The sequence below is a fragment of the Rhipicephalus microplus genome, chromosome 7 (genome assembly GCF_043290135.1).
Source record: "Rhipicephalus microplus isolate Deutch F79 chromosome 7, USDA_Rmic, whole genome shotgun sequence".
Taxonomy (NCBI): Eukaryota; Metazoa; Arthropoda; class Arachnida; order Ixodida; family Ixodidae; genus Rhipicephalus; species Rhipicephalus microplus.
Window position 1 is genome coordinate 20,279,245 of NC_134706.1, and position 12,154 is coordinate 20,291,398.

General features: G+C 46.2%; 1 protein-coding gene across 1 annotated transcript in view; it reads left to right on the forward strand.

Moving 5' to 3' along the window:
- The window catches only part of LOC119179691 (retinoid-inducible serine carboxypeptidase), a 33,071-nt gene that overhangs the window by 17,649 nt on the left and 3,268 nt on the right, over window positions 1-12,154 (forward strand). Inside the window, exons 4-11 of the mRNA XM_037430807.2 lie at window positions 279-434; window positions 3,686-3,760; window positions 4,749-4,859; window positions 7,454-7,582; window positions 7,754-7,850; window positions 8,892-9,014; window positions 10,122-10,184; window positions 11,082-11,159. Of these exons, the coding sequence (XP_037286704.2) occupies window positions 279-434; window positions 3,686-3,760; window positions 4,749-4,859; window positions 7,454-7,582; window positions 7,754-7,850; window positions 8,892-9,014; window positions 10,122-10,184; window positions 11,082-11,159 (832 nt within the window). The remainder of the gene's footprint in view (window positions 1-278; window positions 435-3,685; window positions 3,761-4,748; window positions 4,860-7,453; window positions 7,583-7,753; window positions 7,851-8,891; window positions 9,015-10,121; window positions 10,185-11,081; window positions 11,160-12,154) is intronic.

Consider the following 12,154-nt stretch of genomic DNA (forward strand, 5'->3'; position numbering starts at 1 on the left):
AAAAACAAAAAAAAAACTCACGGAGTTTGTTAAGCATTCACCTGACACGACTCGTAGGCGAAAGCCTCATTCTTCTCAGGGGTGGCGCCAGGGTTACCTTACCGACGTAGGGGGGGGGGGGGGGCAACAGTAATTGAGTTCTTCCGCAATAGGGCGGGGGGTGGCAGGCGAAAGGAGGGCTTCGTACTTCTTTCACCGTACTAGCTGATGACAATGCCAGTTCCATAGTTGACTCTCTTATCGCTGTTGTTCATGCCTGACACCACTGCGTCAAACAGGTGCGTTTCGCCAACTTGCTGTTCGTGGACAACCCCGTCGGATCGGGCTACAGCTTCGTGACCAACGAGACGGGCTTCGCGGTCAACAACTCGCAGATCGCCTCCGACCTGGTCACCATGATCTCCGTGTTCCTCGCAAAAATGCCGGAGTTCCAGGTAAGTCATGCATGCGCATAGTGGTTGATTTTGTGAAGTTCATTCTCGTCATAGAAAAGAAAAAAGTCGCTTTCGCCTTTAACATTATCAATGAGAGAATGGAATGCATTACGTTTTCAGGATTGCTACAATAAGTGAGCCGCGCCTTTGTTTACTTCAGAATTTCTCACGTATTTCGAGCCCTGCAACTTTCATTAACAATTATGCTTTGTCCGATGTTTTCTATTCTTGTATTGCTTATCTTGTCATTATGTTTCGTGAACTTCTGTACTATAGAATTGAATTAACCTGCAAATAAATTATTCTCCGTGAAAACAGTATTCAGTTTTAACTCCCACCCCCCATGCAATGCCCCTAGTGGGCCCTTAGGATAAATAAATAAATAAATAAACAAACAAACAAACAGTTCCTAAACCACAGCGCACGTTTTTAGAGCGGCCTTATTCGAAGCGAATGCAGTGTTGAAGTACTAATACAGTTCTCTCAATAATTTGCGCGACTCTGAAATATAAAAATAAAAATTCTTGAGGTTCGACGTCCCAAAACCGCGACATGGCTATGAAGAACGCCGTAGCAGAAGGCGCCAGAAATATCGACCATGTGATGTTTTTTTTTTTTTTTTGACGCGCACGCAAATCACGTGCCTCAAGTAGAGTACACGTATACCAGGCATTTTCACCTCCATCGAGAGTACGGATTTGATCACTCAACCTTCGGTTCAGCAATCGAGGCACCGACTCGGAATGAAGAAACCAAGATCAGAGGAAGAGACTACGCGAAAATGGCGGTAATCCCGGGCCACGTCAAACTTTCTCCCGGCAATTTTTCAAGCAAGAACTGTTTATCCACTGCAGTATACACGCTGAAAAAAAAAACTGTACTTTGACTCTTTCTTGCTTCACAAGTATAGACACGTAGTCGGGGGGGGGGGGGGGGAAGCTTCCCACCCTTCTCCCGAAGTTTATTCGTTTTGCCCAGTACATATAATAAATTCAAGGCATTCATTCAACTGGTATACCGCCCCCCGTTCTCGCCCCTGCCTCGAAAAAAATTCATGGCTACGGGCCTGCTATTGACTCGCGTGTAATCTCTTGAGCAAGACATATAGGTTGACCTTTCTTTAGAAAGTCATAACGCGTATACGACTTTCAAAAAGAGAGTTTTCGAGTTTCTTTAAAAAGAGTCAAACCACCACGACTCTCCTTAAAGAGAGTCAACGTGACTCTTGAGATATTTCAACTGTGAACTTCATTAAACGAAATATGGTTAAACAAAAAAAAAAACATGTTGGAAACATCTGGATCCTTGGCATAGTGCTAGTATGGATACATGCAACTATAACGGTCATAAATATACAGGCAGGAGACAGGGTAATGCAATCATTTAACGACATGTTAGCTTGGCACACAGAATATACTGAAAAAAAAAATCTAACTTATGCACAATAGTTTAACAGGTTTAGGTTTTGTGTACCGAACATAATTAAAACATCTCATATTTTCATACATCCGTTTAAGAGAGATTCTGGTCAACATAATAAACATAAGTTAAAGCTTCACGGCGTGTCCGATACTACGATGCGAAACCTAAATAGTCTAGTATAGTTACACATGGGAGAGTTACGTAATGAAGATTCTAAGTACACCTTTTTATTGTACATAATAACAACAGACAACTGATCGTTCAAGTGCTAGCAGGTCAAGGAATGTAAATTGCTTATCCTGATGTTTGATAACAATCGCAAACGACGAGTTCTTATCGGGCTGCTTTCGTAATCAGCTCTCGGGCGAAATATAAGGGTGATATGCCGTAGAAGAAGTTGGCGCGGTATACGTGACAGTTCGAGATCTGCACTGACGTCACGCATATACACGTGTGTGCCGGTGACGTCACCGGGTCGCATATCGTCCACTCGAGCGAAACAGTCAATCCAGCAAAGAGAGATTGATTGATTGATTGATTGATATGCGGGGTTTAACGTCCCAATACCACCGTATGATTATGAGAGACGCCGTAGTGGAGGGCTCCGAAAACTTCGACCACCTGGGGTTCTTTAACGTGCACCCGAATCTGAGCACACGGGCCTACAACAATTCCGCCTGCATCGGAAATGCAGCCGCCGCAGCCGGGATTCGAGCCCGCGACCTGCGGGTCAGCAGCCGAGTACCTTAGCCACTAGACCACCACGGCGGGGCAGCAAAGAGAGAGATACATATAGAGAGGAAAGGCAGGGAGGTTAACCAAGCTTGGCTTGGTTGACCACCCTACACTTGGGGAGGGGTAAAAGAGGAATATTAGAAAGGAAAGAGATAGAAAAGGAGCGAGAAAGAGGAGGCTGAATGGTCAGCTCGAGACAACACAGCACGGTCTTCATAAAAAAAATCCAGCTAAAAAACTAAGATTAATGCTCATTAATAATAATAACAACAATAATAATAAATTATTATTATTATTATTATTATTATTATTAATAGCTTGTGAGGTATTACGCGCGCAAACTTTGAAGTGATCGTGATAGGCGGCGCAGTGAAAGACTTCGCGAATTTCGACGACCTGGCGTTGTTCAACGTGCACCGAAGGCGCACAATACTCGGGCCTCTAACATTTCGGATCCGTCGAAATGCGACCGCTGCGAACAGAATCGAAATCGCGACAAAAACTTTCGAGCTTTAAAATAAAAAGATTGTGACGCACGTCACATCAAAATATCACTCCAAACTATTCAGCCAGTTCAAGATGTGGCTGACGGATATACTTGAGTGGATCACCAAAGATTACCTTCGAGATAACTTGTGAAGGAATCTCATTTTTTTTCTATTATCGACTGTCTACGTAAGCATCAGCCAATTCAACAGTCTGAACATGCTTGTTGTAGCGAGCGTCTCTCGTAATCATATGGTGGTTTTGGGACATTAAACCCACATATCAATCAATCAATCAATCAATCATTGTCGTAACGATGCGACAATGCAAACACATACGTGATTACTGTAGAAGGACTGAAAGCTGGGGTAGTTGCTGTATCAAGGTTTCTTCATTATTCAAACTGTTAGCTGACCTGCCGTTTTCTTGCTTTAGTGTGGTCACATGTGTGTGAAGGTTGAAGTGTTCCTTTTCAGTTCATGTTTTCCAATAAACATTCGGTTGCGAGTCAGCGCTACGGTTTGCTACTCCTCTTGTGTCCACCTAGTCGCGCGCTGAGTTGAAACATGTTCAAACGCTAACGACTGAACTCTTTCTGTTCGTTGCAGAACGTGCCTCTATACATATTTAGCGAGTCCTACGGCGGCAAGATGGCAGCCGAATTCGCCCTCCAGCTTTACAAGGTAAGGCAAGAAGGCAGCATGGGCATGTGGAGGGCGATGCATGAAAAACGTCGCGACTTCAAAGTTGACATGAAACTTGAAGGCCCGTAACGTCCGCGTTAGGCCAACATCGTATTCACTCAAGAGCATTCACTGACATGTGGTCATAACATGGCATGCAGACCTCTATGCCTCGCGTGCGTATAAACGTCGCACCACCCACGAAATGCGAAAATATTGAGGAACTTGAGAGGAACCAGGTGCTCTCCATAAGCGAAGGACCCCGTAAAATACAGATGCACAGTCTGTCTTGCAGTAAGAACACGTCTCGCAATCAGTCGAAGTCACGGGACCTGCTAATACCAAGTGCACTAGTGCACAAGGATGACGACAGAATTTTTACTTCGAAGACACATTGCCAGCGCCATAACTATAATCATAACTATAATTGTGCCACTAAAACGAGATTGGTCTGTCTCGCCGATGAATATGGTCGCAGATGATCTATAGTACTTCCCACAGTGCTCTCCGTTAGTTGCGTAAGGTATACAAGCCGCCGAGGACAATATTGTCACGTGGTCGCGATGTAGGGGAAGGCAGGAGCTATAGTCTCTATGCCCAAGATGAAACTGTTGATTTGGCCGAACTTGTGGCCGGGAAACAGAAAGTCAGATTACAGCAATACGCACTGGTAATGACATAGGAACGTGCACGGCGTCGGCCATCGATAATCTGAGTCTGCGGAGAGGCGCGTCAGCATTTATACACCCGGCAGCAAACATTCGAGCGTTATCCTCGGCGGCCACGTTTGTTCCATAATGAATTATGCCATGCACAAGCCTATCAGATTATCCTGAAGTAATCGGCAATGCTCTCTCACACATGCTGGCACGGTTTGCGTAAAGCACTAAGACGTGCAATATAGGCCGCCAACGTAAAGCATAGAAATTAAGAAAGACGCGTGTGTGGCGCGATATGAACAATAATAACGGTACTTCTTTGTAAACAGGCCCACGCTAGTGGCAAGGTGTTGTGCAAGCTGTCTGGCGTCGCACTCGGGGACGGCTGGCTGTCGCCGTTGGACTCGACGTCAACGTGGGGACAATACCTCTACACTATGGTGAGTGATTCGCTATCTCATTCTTATACTGTCTTTTCTACAGCAAAGCTGCCAAAGCTGAAAGCAAGACGTTTGTTAAAGGGCACTAAAGTCAAATAACAATTTATGTCAGAAAGGAAGCTCAATGTATGACAACACCTAAAATGACTATATTATCAACAACACTGCCCTACTTATCGAGAAATTACGGTAAATGTACAAGAACACAAGCGTTGCAGTAGGACATTTTCAATATGATCCCGATGACATCAGACGGACCGCCTACAGTTAATCACTAGTAATCGATCTGTCTGCTCTAAATAAGGAACTTTCCGTGCATCAAGAGACGCAGTAAAATGCTGCTTGTTTTTTTCTGTTTTATTAATGGAGAAAAAGAACCTCCGGACGTTACTATAGAGAATTGCGCGAGCTGTTCAAAAATTCCATTTGCGCGTCGTTACACGGGACAAATAATGCCATCTAGCGGAGCGCAGTTGAAACAAAAGCGTCTGCAATCTCGGGAAAATGGAGGGAAATTGATCAATGGCCGTTTTTGCTGCTGTGTCTCCCCCTGCTTTCGGTCTGCTGCTACTAGCCCAGTAAAGCCGGGTAATGTTGCCCACGGCAACAGCGACGTGAGACGGACCGGTCGGTCCGCTTCATGAGGCGGGTAATTCAAAGTGCGCTAACCCGACTCGGACCACTAAAACGTTACTTCATTTCAAAATAGGCCCTTCCTTGGCACAAAAGTAATACTACGAGGTTTCTGGATCACTATTTCAACAATCAACGTTGACTTAATAGTTGACTTTAGTGTCCCTTTAACACAAACTCCATCGGCATCACTGTCGTAGCGACCGCCGCAGGTGTGCGCTATATGTGCTAAATATAGCCAAGCCACCGCTGCGCCTAGAAGCAGGCGGCGCTGAGCTGCCGTCATAACTGCCAGACACCTTACCCGCGGGTCGGGGACAGCGATTACAAGCGTGTTCCGGATTCACCCGTCGCCATCTCTTGGCTGCCGCTTCTACGGTCAAACCACAGAACACCTACCAGTCAAACACGCTGGATTCAACAGCCTCCGGACAACGCCTCCTAAAGAAATTATGCCTGGAACGTGAGCCGTGAACGCGCTGCCCTACCCTCTGATTTTACCCTCCTCCTTCGGTACGAAGGCGAGCGTCTTCGACGGCCACCCCCTGCGAACACAGCAATGCTCTCACAGTTGCCTCCGAGCAGCCGTGATGTCATGTGACAGAACGGTACCCTAATGTCACGTGACTGAGCGGTACGGAGGCGAGCGGTCTCACGCGACGGATGCTTGCAACACGGGACAGGAGGCATGGCCTCCGAGATTACGTGCCGACAAGAAGCTCCCAATTGAAAAGAGAGCGATGTTCCAGGCATAGTTTTTCTAGGAGGCGTTGCTCCGTAGAGTTGGTTCCCGTTCTGCAGCACGACGAACTAAATATGATCCAGTTTCTTTGTGTCAAGCATTGAACAACTTAGTGTAAACGTCGCGTGTTTTAACGTGAGAGCGTTAAAAGACTCGTTTCTCAGAAATCCCGGCGGCGGTGTCGTTGATTGTGGGCGTAAAATCATCTTGTGAGTGACCGCAACATCGAAAACGATGCAAATAATTTTCCGAGTTTGAGTGAGAATGGAACCGGGGCCATTCGCGTGACGAGTGGGTGTTCTGCTGGACAGTCATGCGCTTGCTTGTGTATGAAGTTGAAAAAAAGATCCTCTGCTTGGAAATGACTTCACATTACGTGTAATATGGCAGTAATATGACGTGGTACAAGCGTATACATTGCCATCAGGCGTCAGGACAGGCGATTATCAAAATAAATTCGTGGCTCAAAAGCTGGCTGCCCATTACAACAGGCGAAAAGATTTATTGTGCATAATTGCTCATGGTTTAAAACATATGCTCGACATCACACAGAATGCAGCCATGTGCGAAAGCTTCACTGGCATGAGACCATTTCAACATCATCGATTGTGTTGTGGTAATCTACAATTTCAACTTTTCGAGTAACGAACAATACAATAAGAAGCATGCGCTAAGTGGTTGAAGTATGCATAAGATATCAATGTCGCGTTCAACTTTTTTTCTTTTGTTATACTGGAAAGGTCTCGACTGCTGAACCATTCTTCTAAACTTTTATGTAATGTGAGTATGAGAACTCCTCCACGAGGAGTTCTCGCATCTGTCTAGAAAAATTGGAGTGACAGAGCAAGGTTTGCAAGCGGGTAGTAGACAGCAGATAAAGGAGACAAAAAGGACTCAATGAGGACTAGTGCTTGTCCTCGTTGTCCCCTTTGTTCGCTGTCTATTCGTGAACATAATCTTCAGTTTACAATCAATGTATATGCACTCCCTACAATGCACAATTTATATGCATGAAAACATTTACACAGGATGTGTTTCCTCACCAAGCAGGGGAGGGGACCCGAAAAATCATGCATAGACATTATCTACAGTATACAATCAATTTATGTGCACTCGCAAGAGTGTAGAATTTACACGCATTAATTGTAAACTCTAGGGAGTGGTTGCCAGCGTACAGAGGCGGTGCTGTGAATACACGCTGCATGTGCGATGTTCGCAGTCTTTCCTGGACAAGACCAACCTGATGACTCTTAACAAGGTAGTGGGCGAGATACGTCAAGCACTGGTCGCAAAGGACGGAGCCAAGGCGACGTCCTTGTGGGCCTCGGCAGAGGACATCGTCGAACAGGTGGGAAACCTCTGAGATTCGCAGTGAAAGGGTCATCGGTTTGAAGTGTAGTTCCAAATTCTTCAAATGTGCGTGCTGCTTCGTTATCTATACGCGGTAGCTATTGCTAGCCAAACCTGTGAGATCTACCGACTTTTTTTTATGATTCTCTTTTCAATCCCGATACTATAGCTGACGAATGGCATCGATTGGTACAACATCCTACTGCCCCAGCAAGAACAATCGGCCTCTCTGGGGACACTGTCCCTGCCGTCTGACAACACAATCGGTGCGTATATATACATGTGTCTATGCTATCCTATACATTGAGTACTCTATGTATAAAGTGCTTAGTGTACATAGCGTGATTAGGTTTTACGCTGTGCGTCAGAATCGACAATAAACAGGCGGCGGCGTGCTGTCTTGTTTTGCAAGTCCATATAATCTCGAAGGAATTGTGACTGCTCGCGTATTAAACTAATCATCTACTTAAAGGCCAACACCGGCGATTTTTTGACCATGTCAGGGTAATGGTGCTTTTATGTTTTTTTGGACACTCTTCTTACGCGCCCTATAACTGAAATTCTCAAAAAATTCTAAAATAATTTTTAATTACCAAAAAACCACAATAACAAAACAGCAACCCAACCTAGTGCGCTTCTACGTGTAACGTAAAGATTTGCCTGGCGCTGCAGGAACCTGTTTGATTGCACATAATGCTAGCTAGATGGCACTTTCTGTCGACGCCTTACACGGCGATCGGCTAAAACGCTTAAGCTGTTATGATGAATATATGGCGAATCGTGTGCGGCTCACAACGTAACATTACTTGGCACCTATCGCACGCCCACCAACACGAAGAAGGAAATCGTACGCTCAACCAAGGAAGCGCCAGCAAAATCCGAACAATCCATAGTAGACAGGCAGACGCTGCAGTGGCGCATCAGTTCGTCACTTCCGCCCAGGCGAAACTCAACGTCGCGCACACAATGTTGCCATTAATTCTAGCAAAGCGAGGTGAGCGTTTCGAGGCAAGCTATAAAATTCATTTGAAAAAAATCTGCGAAACTCTCAAGCCTGCAATCAGGCACGAATGACGCAAACGTGCAAATGAGCGTACCCAGCGACTTTCTTTGAGATCCACTGACCTCGAAAAATCGCTAGAGTTGGCCTTTAAGCAAAAGTTGCGCGAGTTGACAGGGCTTTGGTTCCTGCTGATGAGCCAATTAACGCTTTCCTAGACATCCTTTTTCTTTATATTTTGCTATCCCCTCCCCCCCCAGGGCTCTCAGTGTACCATCTAATAATGCCATTTTCTCCTCTCTAACAGGCCGCGCATTCGTCCGCCATGTGGCGCACTTCTACAACATATTCAACGGCACCCTCACCGAGCTTATGAATGGACCAATCAAGGAGAAGCTCGGCAGCATCCCCAAGAACGTCACCTGGGGAGGTGAGGACGGCGCAATCCCATGAGCTTTGTGTCGCTGCATTGTTGTGCGGTCTTTCTGAACAGTCAAACAAAAGTTATGCGGGCTGGTGAGGGCCTCTTTTTGTTAATGGGAAAAATCGGTGACGCGAATCCCAGAGCCCAAAAGGTATAAATAGGTTTACCGCGTATACGCCCTACGTCCACAACTCCAGATGTGCAGACAAGTTTGTTTTCGGACTCGACCAACAGAATCAACAGTGCTTCGAGAGCAGAAGCGTGCGTACCAAGGGGGAATTGGGGGGCGCCCTTTTTAATTACAGTTGAACCCCTTTGTAAGAGACCTGCCCCGAGGAACGATTCTTGTCTTTTGTATAAGGTGTCCTGTACAAATAAGCAGGGTACCTTCTATGCATTTTCTTACTAACCCTTGTTTTAATGTTGGCACATTGGTGCCTCTTATACTCATTTGTCTCTTACATCAGTGTCTTTTATAATAAGAAAGAGGTTCAAGCCTACCTCCTTAATTTACTTAGTCGGTCCTGTGCTGACGAAGACGACGCCGATCCTCGACTATTATGGTGGCCGAGCCATTTTGGGAAGCGTGCCATTCGTTCCATTCTCATTGTTGCATACATTGCGAAGCTTCATGCAATAAGATGACACAGTACTCCAAGAGGGGAAAAAAAAAGGGGGGGGGTAGGATCACGAATATGTCCTTTCGCCTGCTCTGTGTCGCTGCATTGTTGTGCGGTCTTTCTTTTTTTTAAGTGTAATGCGCCTACTCATTCCATGCATCATGCATAAACTACAGCCCTTCAAGTTTTAGTGATGTGTACTGCAATGCTTGTTTTCGGACTCGACCAACAGAATCAAGAAAGGGGGCGGTGGCGCTGAGGTGACATTTGCCTCAGCCCCCAATGGTCACAACCCTGCACTCGCCTATTGTCTAGAGAATCATGAACAAAGGTTGCACATACTGAAAGTGCTGGCTCCTGGTCCACCCGTTGTGGTCTTCGCCTTATCTTCCATGATTTCGTTTCGTTTTAAATATAATTACGTATTTAGTGGCTCCAGTGTATACCTCTTATGCATGCATACACGATTCTTACAATCTTCTATGGCACGCAGGTCAGTCAGGTGCGGTCTTCCAGGCATTGAAAGCCGACTTTATGCTGCCGGCTGTTGATGCAGGTGAGTCACTGTACCCGCCGAGGCTGTCTAATGGCATGCATGCCTGCCGCATTTTGATGGAGGTAGAATGCTAGAGGCCCGCGTACTTAGATTTAGGTACACGTCAGGGGCGTAACCAGAAATGTTTTTCGAGGAGGATTCAATACTTTATGTTCATGCGTGTTTTGTATGTGTGCGTGTATATAAACGCAAGGGCAGTTGAGATTCTTCTTATTGCCCATGTTGAATAGTGCGCATCACTGTGCCTTGTCTTTCTCGGCGACTTTCCCGGTCGGCTGCGCGTTGCGCTCGTGCGCATGCTTCGACTCCCATTACCCCATCCCTGTGCTGACCTTTTGAGGGATAGACAGCTACGGGTGGCACTTTTCTCTTCTTTTCCTTTTCGTAAACACTTAAAGAGAATTTTCGGGAGGGGGGGGGCTGAACGTCTAACACCCCCTACCCTTCCCCGGCTACTTCAGTGGTACATGTTACAGAACCCTTCAAGAGATAAGAAGTTGATGGCGCCCTATTTGCACGCGGACACCTCCATACACCACATCAAAAACCCAGCTGGTGAATCAAAGCGGTGCAGTCATCAGAGAGCAAGACTTTAAAATGCAGTTCCACTAGTTGGATATATATAAAGATTAGGCCAGTTTGCACCCTCTGGGGAGCTTTTAGTTCCCAACGATAACTGGCATAGGACGCAGAAGTTCGCACCCTATATAGGGAGTTTTTTACTCCCAAATGATCATCGTCATCGGGCACATTGTTAAGAATTTTCTTTGTTATCAGGAGTACTCGCAAAAGCTCCCGTAGAGAAGTACTGAGGCAAAGAGGCACCAACACGCTTTCTCTCTCTTTTTTTCTCGCCTTGCGCCGAAATAAAGTGAATCTTATCCCTGTATTTTACAGTGGACAGACTGCTGAATGAGACTGACGTCACGGTGGCTGTTTATAGCGGGCAGCTGGACCTTATCGTCGATGCTCTTGGTAAGTTTTGGTCTTCGGCGATGACGTCACGTGCTTCGTTGTCTAGTAGTCGCGAAAAGATACTGTACTTTTAGATCTTGTAAATTGCCCACAGTATATGTATGTACTAACTTTCTTTGCCAAAACAGAGCGAAGAAGACAATCGTACACCAGATCCGCTTTTATGAGCACATTTGGGTCACTCCTGCTTCGGATGTAAGGGGGGCGCAACACTTTTATAAAAAAAGTTGATAGATGGGTCTTAGTATAAGCGCATGACGCTTCACGAATCACATTCCACAAACATATTTATAATGCGTCAGGTACGAGCAGAGATACAAGTGACGCAGGGTGGGGGTGGGGAGGAATGACAGAGAGTCAAAATGCGTCTCTTCTTTCCAGCGCGCGTCACAACCTTGAACATTTGTTTCGTTCTCCGAATGCACGGCAGAGAAATAATAGGCGCGCCTGGGCACGTGGCGGCATCTCGCGGCAGCTACAGTGACTATGCAGCCCGCGTCGTGGCATCCGAGATGAGCCGGTGGTGCACCGTTGCTGCGGCAGTCCCATTCTCACGCAGAGCTACAGTGTACTAGAATTCTAGTACGCTGTAGCCAGGCAGATGAGCGCCACTCGACTCATGGGAAAGTATCGCCATCTCGCGGCGCTTTAAGGGGGCGACGAAAACACACCATGGCCTCCGAGATCGCGGGCGCGCGGCGGGTTTCTCTCCGGCCCTCCCAATCGCACGGAGAGCGTTTTTTCAGAAATGGGTGTGGCCCGCTCTCTTCTCCGCACCGTGGCACTCTTTCTTTCAGTCTAAAATGCTGCCGTGCTGTTGGCGAAGCTTCTATGTGGCGAGAAAAAATTGGTTTTGTGCTTTTATATAACTTTGTGTTCATTTGGAAATGTAGTGTCAAGGTATACGAGCGGCAAAGTTAACGCTGGGGCGTTTCATTTTTAAATGGGGTTTTTTATTTTGCTGTGGATTGGTGCCGCCTATATTAGAGAAGTCA